The 15,004-nt window shown below is 44.8% G+C and overlaps 1 protein-coding gene across 8 annotated transcripts; it reads left to right on the top strand.

Moving 5' to 3' along the window:
- The first annotated feature begins 13 nt into the window (after positions 1-13).
- On the top strand, positions 14-12,740 carry LOC106902296. 8 transcript variants are annotated; one of them, XM_014965680.1, is made up of 7 exons: positions 14-265; positions 1,727-1,836; positions 7,057-7,170; positions 7,407-7,488; positions 8,236-8,347; positions 9,370-9,446; positions 12,344-12,740. In XM_014965680.1, the coding sequence occupies exons 1-6, from the start codon at positions 160-162 to the stop codon at positions 9,443-9,445; spliced, it is 600 nt and encodes a 199-aa protein (XP_014821166.1). In that variant the 5' UTR covers positions 14-159; the 3' UTR covers position 9,446; positions 12,344-12,740. The 8 variants fall into 8 exon arrangements, 1 of the variants encoding a protein (XP_014821166.1); XR_001414476.1 differs by lacking the exons at positions 1,727-1,836; positions 7,407-7,488 and adding an exon at positions 11,690-11,951 and having other exon boundaries at positions 14-280; XR_001414477.1 differs by lacking the exons at positions 1,727-1,836; positions 7,407-7,488 and adding an exon at positions 11,690-11,951 and having other exon boundaries at positions 14-280; positions 9,367-9,446.
- The last annotated feature ends 2,264 nt before the right edge of the window (positions 12,741-15,004 follow it).

The raw sequence follows: 15,004 nt of genomic DNA, 5'->3' as shown, positions 1-15,004 counted from the left end.
GAGCCAGCCCGTGAGGGGCCCAGTACCGTTAAGTGGCAGAGCCGCGCGCAGCGCCTGCGCGGAGCCGCACGTGCCCGGCGCGGGGCCCGGGCGCGGGGCGGGTCCCTCCGCGGGGCCCAAGGGGTCGAGGCGTGAGGGGAGCGCGCGCGGGGAGGGGGGATGACACACGGCCGCCCTCCCGCCACAGCCGCGCCCGGTGAGGTGACTCCCCGTCCCCCCGGGAGGCAGAGAGAAGAGGGAAGGCAAGGAGAGCTGGCGGGTCAAGGTACACCATGGCTGAGTGAGTGGAAATAACGGGGCGGGGGGGAGAAGGGAAAGGGGGCGGGCGGCGCCCGGGCATCTCCAGCTGCTGCGGGTGCAGCGGTGCCTCGCCGGTTCCTGAGGTAAAAGAGATGGTTAACTTCTCTAATCCCCACCTCCGCGGGCGGACAAGAAGGGTGGAGAGGGGCTCTTTCCAAAGGCATGTAGCGATGAGGCAAAGGCATGTAAGATGAGGGGCCATGGCTTCGAACAGAAAGAGGGGAGATTTAGATGAGATCTCAGGAAGAAATCTTCCACTGTGAGGGTGGTGAGAGCCTGGCCCAGGTTGCCCAGAGAAGCTGTGGCTGCCCCATCCCTGGAGGGGTTCAAGGCCAGGCTGGATGGGGCTTGGAGCAACCTGGTCTGGTGGGAGGTGTCCCTGCCCAGGGCAGGGGGTTGGAACTCCATGATCTTTAAGGTCCCTTCCAACCCAAACCATTCTATGATTCCATGAATATCTCTTCTGTTGATCATCTGCCCCGTTGTGTCAGCTCCCCAACCTCTTCGGCACCCCCAACCTGGGAGGGCAGAGTAAGAAACACAAACGGCCTCGGTGCTGTGCCAACACCCTTCAGGGGTCACAGATCTACACCCCAGCCCCATACAGCCTGCTAAGGAAAAAATTAATTCCATCCCACCCAGGCGCAGTACAGCAGGTAACAAAAGATGTCAGAGAGGGAGAGCTGTGGAGGCTTCCAGATGAAGAAGTGTGGTGGTGTTGCAGTCATATAACGTCATTTATTCTGCAATAAAAAAAGATACTCCTCTGGGAATTGGCCTGAAAATTGGAAGGGGTCTGGGAGAGTTGACTTTGACTTAAACTTCTCAGAAGAGTTTGCAAGGATATTATAAATGCCGTTAATAATGCCATAAGCAGGAATGCTTTCCTCCTTCCCAAGAGTTACTTGGGAAAAGGAGACCTTTGGCAGAAAAATGAACTTTGGCTTCTGGCAAGATTAAGAGAATCTTTCTAAAATTCTGGGAGGGAGAGGAGAGTTGGTCATGGAGAAACAGAGAAACTGTAAAACTCAGTATCAGGTTTCCAGGAGAAGAGCAAAGATGGTCTAAATTTAGGCAAGGGGACAGAGAAATAATGGGAGATAATGAATCTTGCAATTTGCTGTGCCTAACTGGGGCACAGGGTGGAGATAGCGACTCAGATATGGGTCCATCCAAGCAAAGTGTTCCCCTGATGCAGCCTCCGTAAAATGCAAAACCAACCCCTATTTCATAAAGTTTTAGGCTTTGTGCTGGATCAGTATTTTTGGATTCCTGTGGCACTTGATCCCTGCTTGTCAGCGTTCGTCAGTTGACTAGTGCCTCATCACTTACCTACGTTAGAATTTCTTACCTGTTTGAAACTTGTTTTGTTTTTAAATGTTTGGCGTTGTAGATTATTTCTTACTAAATGTTCAAACTAGTGCAGACTGCAGCGAGCGTATGCAGAAGTTTACCTTAAGAATCCTGGCCGGGACTCACATTTACGAAGCAGAGACTACTTGTGATCTCGGGGAATGTAACCTGCTCCCAGGACTGGTATGTTCAAAACCTACCCAGTGGACACCCAGGAATGAGCTGGGATAAGATACAGAGGAGGGCTGGTAGGGTAATGAGCTCTAGCGTCCCTGTTTTGGAGTACGAAGAAGTGTCATTTGATAACAGCAGGTAATATAGAGTGCCAACGAATCGATACAGAACCATAAAATAATTTAGATTGGAGGAAACCTCAGGAATTCGCTCAGTTCAAAGCCGGGCCAGCCTCAAAGTTAAGCTCAGGGACAACATCTCAGCCTCTCCTGGACTGTTTGCTGAGAAGACCTTTGGTGATAGCTCCTCCCAAATCCTCTCATCATGCTTTTGCTCTGCCAGCTTGCTACAAGGGATTGCACCACTGTGCAGTGCACTCGGCAAGGGGAACTAAACAGAATCATTGTGGCTGATTTAATTAGTCTGTAGTGGCTCTGTCACACCAGAATTGAGGTTGTACTGGTCTGTTTGCTAATTCCGTTTTAGTCAGTGTCTTCACAGACACAGGTCTCCGCAGTAATCTTAACTTTTGCGGAACACTTTTTATGTCACTAATTTGTGAAAGTTTTCAAGCCACTTAATCTTCATTGCAGAAATTCTTGTTTTCCGAGTGCTTTGTTGTAAATTAGGTTTTATATTACATTCATGATGGGAATAAATATTTCAAAAAGCATCCTGAGATGCTGTAGCAAAAATACATTTATTTTGTAGAAACATTAATTTGCTGTTTCTTCACCAACTGGTTTTCCATTCCCCCTGGCAAACCCACATGCTAGTAAGGTTCATAGTTGAAAAAAATCATTGATGTGCACGCCGTGGTAATTCTTTAACATACCTTTTTCACCCGTAGTCTCTTGAGAGTCAGTAGTGTTACTGCCAAAGTTCATGTATTTGGACAATCAGCTAGAATCTCTTTCTTTTTCCACTCTTTGATGGGACACTACAGGAGAGAAATCTTCACTGATTTCTTCCCTGACAATACAACATGCAGCCTCCTTACTTCTCTGGTAGTCCTTTGGTTCTTTCTGCTGCTTTCTCCTGTGCTACAGAAAGACATAAAAATCTCCCACTGTTTGTTGGCGAAGGATCATAAAACTGATTTGGCTTTCTGCAAGAGAAAAGTGAGAGAGCAGAATTAGTAATTGATGCATCATGATATATATGCTGCTGCCCTGTGCCTTTTTGCTCTAAATCTAGAATAATCCAAATCCAAACTGTGTGTTTTCCAGTCACTGGTAGTACTATGTGCAGGGAACATACCCTAGGAAGACATTGGTTGTCACTTTTGTTTTCCAGGATCTGAAAGTCCAATATTTAAAAAGATTTAAATGGGCATAATGCTGTGAAAGGGGGTGAACATCACAAAGAATCCTGCTTATCACTCCAGCTGTATGTATATTTGGGGAGAATGGTTTATAAAACTCCTTTGTGGGTGAATATCATCACTAATCAATTCCCTGTTTAATACTACTTAAAGCCGAACATTTAAATGTGTGCTTGTATATTTTGCTGAATTAGGGTTTCAATTAACAAATCTCAAGCTCCTACACGAAGAACAGGATCTTTTGCTTTTAGATGATAAAACCCCTTGTGCAAGACTCTGAGGATGACATTCTCATATGATGCCTGATGTAGGATACCCTGTTGATTGGGGACAGCGTCCTACACGAAGAACAGGATCTTTTGCTTTTTGCCCTTGTGCAAGACTCTGAGGATGAAATTCTCACATGATGCCTGATGTAGGGTACCCTGTTGATTAGGGACAGCATGGTATCCATAGACGTGGTGAGGTTGTTACGCACATCCAGTGTCTCCTTTTGTTGCAGTTGAGGAAGAGTATTTAAAGTCTGATCTAACTCTTACAGAAATGAGTGAGATCTAGATCATGCCATGAGAGACATCGTGCAATTCCAGTGTATACCAGTCACAGCATTTATATCACAGCACATTATATCTGGGAAAATTTGTGTCCTGAAATTCCTGCTGTATGATGCCTGATGTAGGATACCCTGTTGATTGGGGACAGCGTGGTATCCATAGACGTGGTGAGGTTGTTACGCACATCCAGTGTCTCCTTTTGTTGCAGTTGAGGAAGAGTATTTAAAGTCTGATCTAACTCTTACAGAAATGAGTGAGATCTAGATCATGCCATGAGAGACATCATGCAATTCCAGTCTATACCAGTCACAGCATTTTCAGCAAAACATTACTGGTACTAATAGCACATTATATCTGGGAAGATTTGTGTCCTGAAATTCCTGCAAGGACCTAAGAAACACTTTTGTGATGAGGCTGCCTCTTCCAAAATAGCTTCTGAAACTGATGGGTTGTTGTCCTATCCCTGGAGATCTGTAAAGGGTGTTCATACAGGAAGGAAGATTCAAGATTTTTTTGGATGAGAGTGCAAGTTTTACTAACATGGTTTTTGTGTTATTGGAAATGTATGTTCCTGGGCATATGAAAGTTTCAGTTCAAATACTCCTGCATACTGAGGGGTTTTGGAAGCTAGAAGTGCAGTGGTAGGAGAGGTGGCTCCTTTGTCTCTCAAGCAAAAGCCTTACTCTGCAGAATAGGCTGCTCTGCTGTGGGGATCACACAGCAACGTGACTGTGTCAGAATTGGAACCTTATGATTACTGGGGCAAGAACATTTGTCCTGATATGTGAAAAGTGGTCTACAAATTGGAAAGTCATGGATTCGATGAATGGACCCCTCGGTGGATAAGGAACTGGCTGTATGGCCGCACTCAAAGGGTTACGGTCAATGGTTCAATGTCCAGTTGGCAGCCAGTGACAAGTGGTGTTCCTCAGGGGTCACTACTGGGACCAGTGCTGTTCAACATCTTTGTTAGAGACATGGACAGTGGGATTGAGTGCACCCTCCGCAAGTTTGCCAATGACACCAAGCTCGGTGACGCAGTCTGGCTGGATGGCCGCACTCAAAGGGTTACGGTCAATGGTTCAATGTCCAGTTGGCAGCCAGTGACAAGTGGTGTTCCTCAGGGGTCACTACTGGGACCAGTGCTGTTCAACAGCTTTGTTAGAGACATGGACAGTGGGATTGAGTGCACCCTCAGCAAGTTTGCTGATGACACCAAGCTCGATGACGCAGTCGACACACTGGAGGGAAGGGATGGCATCCAGAGGGACCTGGACAGGCTGGAGAGCTGGGCTTGTGCAAATCGCATGAAGTTCAACCAAACCAAGTGCAGGGTCCTGCACCTGGGACGTGGCAATTCCAGGCACAAATACAGGTTGGGCGGAGAATGGCTGGAGAGCAGCCCTGAGGAGGGTTTTAAACTGGAAGAGGGGAGATTTAGATTTAGATCAGGAAGAAATTCTTTGCTGTGAGGGTGGTGAGAGCCTGGCCCAGGTTGCCCAGAGAAGCTGTGGCTGCCCCATCCCTGGAGGGGTTCAAGGCCAGGCTGGATGGGGCTTGGAGCAACCTGGTCTGGTGGGAGGTGTCCCTGCCCAGGGCAGGGGGGTTGGAACTAGATGGTCGCTAAGGTCCCTTCCAACTCTAACCATTCTGTGATTCTGTGATTCTATGATTCTAAGTGGAAAAATAGATCATAGCAGAAAATAAGTAGTATAAGCTGTTACTTTGTAGTATGAGCTGTGCTGTTCCACAGGACAAGTACTAGGAAGAGAATACAATGATCGAAGCTCACAAAGAAGTACTCAGGAACCTCGATGCCGTCCCTGGTCTGAAGTTATGGTTGTGCTGCCTGCTGAGGTGCTGCTGAGGCAGACATACCCAAATAGATCTTGGCGGCATGGGTTCAGCTGCCTGGGGAGCACCGAGTGCCTTGGGAAGGCTTGTGCGCTGGGATTTCAGTGCTGTCCGGCCTGGCACGGGCACATCTATTCATATCTCAGTCCTCACTTCCAGATTACCATTAGAGAAGTTCTTTTGAAAGTGTAATTCCCAATAATTGAAACTCACACATTTGTAAAGTGGCGGCAGAACGTTTGGACTCTAGTCAGTAGCTGTTTCTGTAGTAAACTGATTTCAAATTGAGTTAGTGCAGTTGTTCCTCTTGGAATACCTTGTAAGTGATATTTGGAAAGGTAAATCACAAAGTTTTCCAGGCCAGTTACTTAATTCTGCACAATCACAGGTTAGGAAGGTATTATGAGTTAAAACTTACCATCTATCATCTGATAACTGTTTCCTTGTGTGCTCTTAGCACACAGCAAGTATGAGATAACATGCCTTAGCCTAGCCCACGAGGAGGAATTTTCAGTGTGATTGTATTAACTTTGTATTTGCTGCAGAATAAAATACCCGCGTGGACGGGTGTTGCGCAATGCTGTGTGTAAAATGCTACGGCTTGTGCGTACTTGTACACCTACGGACAGACAGTGTGTTCCAGGTCTAACTGTGCCATTTGAAGATTTTGCCAGTTTGCACCTACACGCTGCCCCTTTGATGCTGCAGTTGCTGCTGCTGCGGCTCTGCCGGTGAAAGGTTTTGTTTAAGAGCGCTTTAATTCGCTTCAGGCAAAGCGAGCAGGTTGGTTTAAACCCTCTTTGTTGAGTAATCCGTCTGACTTGTTGGAAGCACGCGAAGGAGCGCTCCCTTAATGCCTTCTGCCAACAGAGCTGCAGGGGTGGGAGCTCTCAGCAGAGGAGTGGTGAGAAACAGCTGGGAGAACGATAATGCCACCGACGGCACACCTGTCTGCCAGCTGACTTCGTCCTGCACGCGCCGTGGGCATCGTAGCTCTTCCAGACATGTCCGTGCCTTTTTTGGTACATATTCCTGGCTTAATTCTCTTTTATACTAAGTACTTCTCTAGAGCTCTGGCAATACAAACCCATTCGAAAGCATCCAGATGTGTTAAAGCCTTCTAACTTGGCAAAACAATGTGAAAAGGTCTAACAGGTGAATAGCAATGACTAACAAAATTAAATTTGTAATTTTCTTATCCAGAACCTGAGCTATTCCTTTAAAGGGTGCCAGATGCACGGGGAGCCCTGGATGCGGGGTGGCACTGCTGTCCCTCAGCCAAGGGATGGCCCATTTCGGGGCTGTGTCACACTGATTTCACACTTCTGGGGGAAGTTCACATCATGGAGTCTTCACTCTCAGTTTGCACGTTTTCTCATGGCCACCATGCACATGACTCCCATTACTCTTAAACCCAGAGGGGTCGAACTGCACAGACCTTTGAGAAGAGTTTTGTCTGCCTGGCTGTGACCAGATGTCTTTGTACACTCTTTCCAGGTGTGTCCTTCCTGTTGTAGAGCCTTCTCCCCGGGCTACACCATCACCTTGCCTGAAAGGCCCATGGGGCAGATAGTGGCTTCCCTCCTTTCATGGGTTCTCCTGCTGTCTTTGGTGAGCTGTGGCAGATTCATTAAAGAGTCTGTCTTATGCTTTCTCTCTTCTCCTTTTCATTATTTTCCTGATCTCTTTAGTTTGTATTTTCTTGTATTTTCAGGCTGGGACTTTGTCTTGGTTTCAGCTGAGATAGAGTATAATTTTCTTTCTAGACGTTGCTGTGTTTTCGGATTTGGTATGAAAAGAATGTCAGTGATGCATTGTTTTAGTTGTTGCTAAGTGACTTTTTTCAGCTACCTACAGAACCTGAGAAGGAGCACAGACAGAACAACGGAATGGCCAGTGGAATATTCTGTACCATAGACATCACACTCAGTATCTAATTGGGGGTTGGCTGGGTGGTGGGGGGAATCTGATCTCTCCTCGGGTCTGGAATATTCTGTACCATAGACATCACACTCGGTATCTAATTGGGGGTTGGCCAGGTGGTGGTGGGGAATCTGATCTCTCCTCAGGTTGGGCTGGGCAAGCAGTTCACTGGGCGGTGAGAGTGACTCGTGTCTTCTATAATCTTTTACCATTACTATTAGTTTTTTAATTATTGTTATTTTCCTTTTACGCTTTTGTTCTGTTAAACTGTCTTTATCTCAACCCATGAGAGTTTTTTCCCTTTCCCTTCCTTTTCTCCCGCTTCTCCCTGCCCTTTTTGGGGAGAACGAGGAGGTGAGTGAGAGGCTGTGTGGTCCTAGCTGCTGGCTGGGGTTCAACCACAACAGGCTTCTAGACATGCTTACCAAGAGATTGTGCTTTATCCACTGCTGTTGTTGCTATTATGGCTACTAACTATATTCCTTGTTTTGGAACATTCCAATTAGTCCAATCTTAATGTTCTAGCTTCACATCGTTGTTTCTTCTTGTTCCTTTTTTTCCTTTTCTATTCTCCACATGGACAGCACTGCTATTTGGTTTAGTAAATCACCTGCAGCCTAAATGAAAAATACTTTTTTTTTGGTCCGGTAAAGCACTTGAGCATGTGTTTACCTCTAGATAAGGATGTTTTCATGTGCTTCTATGAAGAAAGAACACAGGGTTTTGCTAAAGAGATATTTTTTTCTGAAGTAGGACTGGAAAAGCTGATCTGGAGCATGCTGCAGGAGGTGGAAATCTGCTCACTCCTTGGGGCCAAGTGCTTTGGCGATGGAGGGATTTTTTTTCTGTATTCCTACACTTACAGGTATGGCCAGTTTAGTTTTAGCAAATGTGAGGCGTTTCCTCTTTGTTCCAGCCCTCTTTTAAAGTAACTTAGCCTGTTTATACCCAAGATCTGGTAGTCTTAATTGCATCTTTCCGATCCTTTTGTCTGTCTTTGGGTTAGATGTCTGCTCTGAGTGGAGGTCAGCTCTGAAAGCTGCTGGATTTCAACTTTTACCTGACTGAAAAAATAGTATGTTCTTGTTATTTTATGGTTTTTGATGGTCCGCCATAGTAGTCCTGTATTTTTGAGTCTGCAACTGGGACAGATTTGCTTTATCAGTAGGTGAACAAACTGTGAAAGATACACTTTAATCCTACCTTTAAGGAAGGGAGCGAAGCTCCTCTTGTGGATATTTAAACAACTGTACTTTCCCCAGAACTTTGATCAGTGCCATTTTTCTTATTTCCAAGCCTGCCAAGTGGGCCAATAGTACTCTCTTTGTCCTAGGTTACCAAAGTTCGTAGAAAGCATGAGTCCTCAAACCAGAACAAAACCAAAATTCCTTAAATTGAGTGACATCTGTCAGCAAAGATGCTAATGCCGTGTCGGTAAGGAACAGGGTTGGTGATCTCAAACATTGTTAGTGATGTCCTCATTATAGGATGTTGCTGTTTCTGCTGTTGCCGATGCCGGGCACAATCCTGCAGATGTTTTCTCCCGGCCATCTTTGGCAGTCAGTGCCCAGGCATGGCTGCAGCGTAACCCAGGCAGGGAGCAAGGGGAGGAGACTCCAAAGCAGGTCCCAGGGGAAGGAGGGACAGCCCTGGCTGAAGCCTCCCTGCATTGCATTTGGAAAGAGCTTTCCCCAAGGTCACCAGCTGCACTGTCTCTGAGCTGGCCCTGAGCCCAGGCAGCCAAACCTCCCGGGAGGACGGGCATGAGCTCAGGGCCCTGACACCCCATTTTGTCCTTACTGATGTCACCTGCCCACTTCACCAGCCATTCCCTGACCTAATGCTTCCTTTTCTTTTTTTCTTTTTATTTTTCTTTTCCCAAAGCAGGTCACTGCAAGCAAGGAAGGAGTCCCCAGCAATGCTGACTGCCTTTGCGCTGCCCTCACGCCGTGCCTCTCCCTAAGGTACATCTCCCCAAACCATCAAAGCCCTCAACCGTGCCCACATGTTCCTCTCCACACAGTGTGGGTTCCCACATCCAGTGTTGATGACATTATGCCTATTGCATCACCCCATCCAAATTATAATCATAGCAGTAGTCCGTGGCCACCTTGGATAGTCTGTTTAGGGTTGGCTAAACATGGGTGGCTGTTCCCTTCTCTATGGCATGGACCTGGAGTGTGTCCCAGAAGCATCAGCACCTCTGGTACTTGTCTGAAGCATTCTTGCTCAACATCCTTTATTTTGCTCCTCTTCCTCCTCCTTGTGGTATTAGGCTGTTGTCCTAATCTACTGAATCTTAACAGCCTTATCTTGCTGTGAGGTTGTTGGTGCCAAATGGGTGTTTTGGAAAGGCATGTCTATTTTCACTAGGAGAAAAACCCCATTTTTTAATACTATTGCTAAAATGTGAGCTCTAATGCTTTGTAAAATCCTGGTTTAGTCAGGAAAATTTCAAGCTTATCTCATTGTAACTACTCAAGCTTTTCTGGAAGTTGTAAGTAAGCTGGAAAATGTTTAATTGTTCTTGCGTGTGAGAAAATCAATGAATGTACTATTGACATTAAATGGAAGTGGCTACTTAACTTTCTGTCAGTGTATTCTGTAAGCATTCCTAGAAACTAGGCATATATCATAATTGAGTTAATTATGTTAAAGTAGGGTAAACAAAAAAAAGCCCTGCAGACACATCTATATACATGGATTTTAAAAATTACAGTTGGCACCTTTGTGATATTTTGATTTAATCTAGGGAGGCTCCATTTTCAAAACCAGGTACTAATGCTAAAGCACTTAGCGCCGGTCACCCAGCTACATCAACATGCTCATTTCAGCAGTTCCATTGAGTTTCCGAGGACACAACGTAATGGTATCAGCTCGGGGGTCAGAAATCTCAGCAAGGCAGACGAGGTGCTCACAGAAATGTTTTTGAAGCGTTTACATGTGTGCTGTAGTTTCCTTTGTACAGATGCACAACAAACCCACAGTCTGTTCAGTCCAGTTTGCAAGCAATTCTGGGTTTTTTGTTGATACCCACATGGAAGCTCATGAAGCCAGCAGTGTTTAATCATCTCTCCTGTGTCGGCAGGCTTGCCATGCCCGTTTCTCATATTCCTTCCACCTCTTGGTTAGACAGCAGCCACACACTAGTTCTGCAGGAGATTCTTGGCACCAGGGAAATCCGTGCGGTAGGGGAAGCATGTAGCAACTCTCCACAACAGCAGCGGTTCTTTTAAATATTCTTAACAGACATTTGGGGTTTTTTTTCACATTGACTTATGAATACTGATTGAAACTCAGGATCTTAGTCTGTGTTGTGAGGGTGCGCTGCCATCAGGGGACTGCTACCTACAACAGTGGTCTCCAAACTTTATTGATAGTGTACACCTACCACTAAAAAAATTCTGAGCATGCACCCCCAATATACGTATATTTTTTTAACTTTTAAATTGAATAAATGTTTTATTGTCTCAATACATTATGTACATTATAAAACATACACAAAAATAGAAATTAAAAAGGGATAAGCTAAAGATAAAATAAGCACCCTTTAAATTTTATTTATTGATTTACTAATGGTACAAAATTTATTTTCTTGCCTCACCCCAATGGATTGTCTTGCACACCCCTTAGGTGTGCACACCTGACTTTCAAAACCAGTGATCTGAAATATAGGCTAAAGCTCAAGGCAAAAAAACAAGACAAAAATAAAGTAAAAAAGTATTTACTCCTTGTCCTTAATATTCTTGGTGCAGTAGGTTAGAGACTTTCAAAGTCTGGTCCAAGACTATGGAATGAATTCCCTCAGGAGCTGAGACTATCACAAACATCATCATCCAAATGTCAACAAGATTTCTTTAACCTGTCTTTATGACATAAATTCATTGCAACATATACGTTAAAGAAAAGCACCCAAATTATCAAAATAAATGAGTCTACAAACCTCTCCCCTGGGGCGGAGGAAGGAGAACAAATGAGGTGTTGCTTAATGCACTACTGGAAAGCAGTTTGGTATTGCTGCAACGGGGTGAGAGCATGAATGGACTAGCGTGTGACACACAACTCTATTTGTTACTCTTTCTGCTCGAGTAAAAAGCTGCACCAATGGGAATTAAATCTTCATTTCAGGTCAACGGGCATTATATATTCATTTTTTAATTGGATACCACTTGTTTAGGATTCTTCTACTGCTTTCTTCCTTCTGCAGTGTCATCCTGACTGTGGAACCGTGAGTGAAGTACTATAAATCATTGACTCCAGCTGCATCTGGCTGTAAAATAACCTAATTTTTTGAGCTCACTTCAAGATTCTTGCTTGAGTTGTATTTCAGTAAAATTGGATTGCTTGCTCTGTTGGCACAACTCTAAATATAGATCAGCCTTTATTTAAATTACTTGTTTCCAAAATTGCTTCAAAGAGTCAGAAATCCAGGAAATACACAGGGAGAGTGAATCCCAGCCTTCCTGAAGGTACGCTACTCTTTTACCTGAAGGGTGAAGTTTATTTCATCCTCAGTGCCTCCCTGGCTCCAATAGTCATTGCATGAGTTGGGACAAGCCTGGAGTCAAAGACTTTCTCTCCTCTCCATGTTCTTTGCACGAGGGAAAGTCCTAGAGAAGACAGTCTGCACGCCCCCACCTCATTTACAGGAGGTCGTTCACCCAGGATCTCGTTTCCAGATCCATGTAGAAATGGGATGAGACTAACTTCATTCACCGCTTTCCTGAGCTTGACAAGAAAGCAGTCTAGGTTTTAGAAATGTTGAGGGCTGACTAGAAATTTTTATTTTACATTGGAAAGTGTACTTTCTGAAAAAAAAAAAAATCAGAATTTTAATAGGCAGTTTTTTATTTTGTCACAGTTTCTCGGTTTGGCTGATGTTCCTGGGAAATTACAACTCCTGCTGTAGCACAGTGCTTTCCCTCTGACTGCTCTGGCTCATACGTTCTGGAAGATGTAGTTTGACCAGCTTGCCATGCCTGTGGGAAAGAATGGGGCATCTTTACTTGAAACAACAAGCTCTTTCAAGCTGTGGAGCTACACCGCAATGGGAAATGAAAGTTTAACATTGAGATGACTGGAAGCAAGTATTTTTAGCCTTGTTTCAACATGATTCTTTACCATGATGTTTCCTAATCAAAGCTTTGGAATTTGTCTTCTGTGTTTCTCCAGGATGTACCTTGAAATAATACCTTTAAACAGTCAAATGCAGCAATTGGTATCTTTGAGTGTAGGAGAGTAAACATCGGTGAAAAATACAACCAACTTGATTGACTGGTATAATGATAAATGGAACTGCAGCAGAATTTACAGCTATTAGTAGATTCAGAGAATCACGGAATTGTTTGTGTTGGAAGGGACCTTAAAAAATCATCTAGTCCAACCCCCTTGCCCTGGGCAGGGACACCTCCCACCAGCCCAGGTTGCTCCAAGCCCCATCCAGCCTGGCCTTGAACCCCTCCAGGGATGGGGCAGCCACAGCTTCTCTGGGCAGCTTGTTTCTGTGTCTCACCACCCTCCTCATAAGAAATTGCCTCCTTACGTTCAATCTAAATCTACCCTCTTTCCATTTAAAAACATTGCCTCTTGTCCTGTCACTTACAGGCCCTGTTGAAAAGTCTTTTGCTACCTTTTTTATAAACCACTTTTAAGTACTGAAAGGCCACTATGGGGTCTCCCTGGGGCCTTCTCTTCCCCAGGCTGAACCACCCCAGCTCCCTCAGCCTGTCCTCACAGGAGGTGTGGCAGCTCATGGATCATTTTTGTGGCCCTCCTCTGGACCAGCTTTAAGAAGTTCCTGTCTTGCCTATTGCTGAAGTCTAATTCTTGATGATGACTAAGTGCTGGTTTCATGTAGGAAATGTTGAAATGTCAGCTTTCTTTGGGATGATAAAACGGGACGAAAACAGATAATGACACTTTCCAACTTCCCAAGGGAAGGGGATTCTCTGTTTAGCTTGATGTAAAACAAGATCTTCCTTGACGAGTTTTGCATAAACCTATCACTTAACTTTTCTCAAGTATTAAATGCTTCTTCTGAAGCTGATCTGAGTATGAAATAGGGCATTTTAGTAACATTTCCATAACATTTTGTGTAATAGCTCAGTAAGTATGCTAGCAGCTTGCACCTTGTCCAGTCTCTCATAAATAATGCATGTTTTGTATCAAAGCCAATATTTTAAATCTACAACAAACATAGAAGTCACAAACAAATATTCATGTGGGAAAACAAAAATGCAGGATTAATTCCATTGGTATGAACTATTTGAATCTTGAATTTATTAAACCTTATATCTGAACAACTATTAACCTTGAAAGTAAAAGGTTAATGAAAAAAGGAAGCTGTGGTGTGATGGCAAGTAGACTGAAAGATTTGTGACTAGAAGAACTATGACTTTCTGGTATTTCTAGAAGTGTGTCTGAAGAAACTAGTGCGTATTATTGAGTTACCAATTGCTTAAATGGCTGTTATAGAAATTCTTGGCCAAAACATCACTACCAGCCACCTTTGGTTATACTTCTCAATTAACAAATGCATTTGATGATTTTGTCTACTCTTTTGAGTGTATTAATTGCTTCATGTTTGTGCGATGTTTTCAAGACAGAGCTGCCTACTGTGGCCTACAGGAACCCAGGACTGCCTCTGAAAATCTAAGCAAAATTATATTTGGCATAACTCATCTGTAAATGACACTCCATAGTAGTAGGATTTTACACAGTGCAAATTTTGCTTCAGACTTCTGGAAAAGCGTCATTGCTGAATGTTCCAGCAAACCTAGTGTAATTTTGGTTTTACCCTCATCTTAAAAAAAAACAAACATATTGTCAAGTTATATAGGAAATTAAAAAAATACTCTCACCCCCTCACCTACCAGCAAAGGTGGTTTTGCGCTTGTTACCAGAAGGCTTTTGGCCAATGTGTGCAACCCAGTAAACCCAGTTGCAGCCTCAGTTGCAGCTGCCGTGGGAGCTGGAAGCACAGGCACAAGAAACTTCTAGTATTACCAGGCCTGGATTACATGTTAGACCAGGTGCTAATGGGGAGAGGAGGACTACAGACCCTTTAGCTGCTCCCTGCCCCCTTCCCCCTCCAAAGCTCCATATAGAATCATAGAATCATAGAATGGTTCGGGTTGGAAGGGACCTTAAAGATCATGGAGTTCCAACCCCCTGCCCTGGGCAGGGACACCTCCCACTAGACCAGGTTGCTCCAAGCCCCATCCAGCCTGGCCTTGAACCCCTCCAGGGATGGGGCAGCCACAGCTTCTCTGGGCAACCTGGGCCAGGCTCTCACCACCCTCACAGCACAGAATTTCTTTCTGGTATCTAATCTAAATCTCCCCTCTTCCAATTTAAAACCGTTACCCCTTGTCCTGTCACTGCACTCCCTGACAAAGAGTCCCTCCCCAGCTCTCCTGTAGCTCCCTTCAGGTACTGATAGGCTGTTATAAAGTCTCCCCGGAGCCTTCTCCAGGCTGAACAACCCCAGCTCTCTCAGCCTGTCTTCACAGGAGAGGTGCTC

This window comes from Calidris pugnax, unplaced genomic scaffold (assembly GCF_001431845.1).
Source record: "Calidris pugnax isolate Ruff unplaced genomic scaffold, ASM143184v1 scaffold41, whole genome shotgun sequence".
Taxonomy (NCBI): domain Eukaryota; kingdom Metazoa; phylum Chordata; class Aves; order Charadriiformes; family Scolopacidae; genus Calidris; species Calidris pugnax.
The sequence above is the reverse complement of the archived record's forward strand: the minus strand, read 5'-3'. Positions and strand labels throughout refer to the sequence as shown.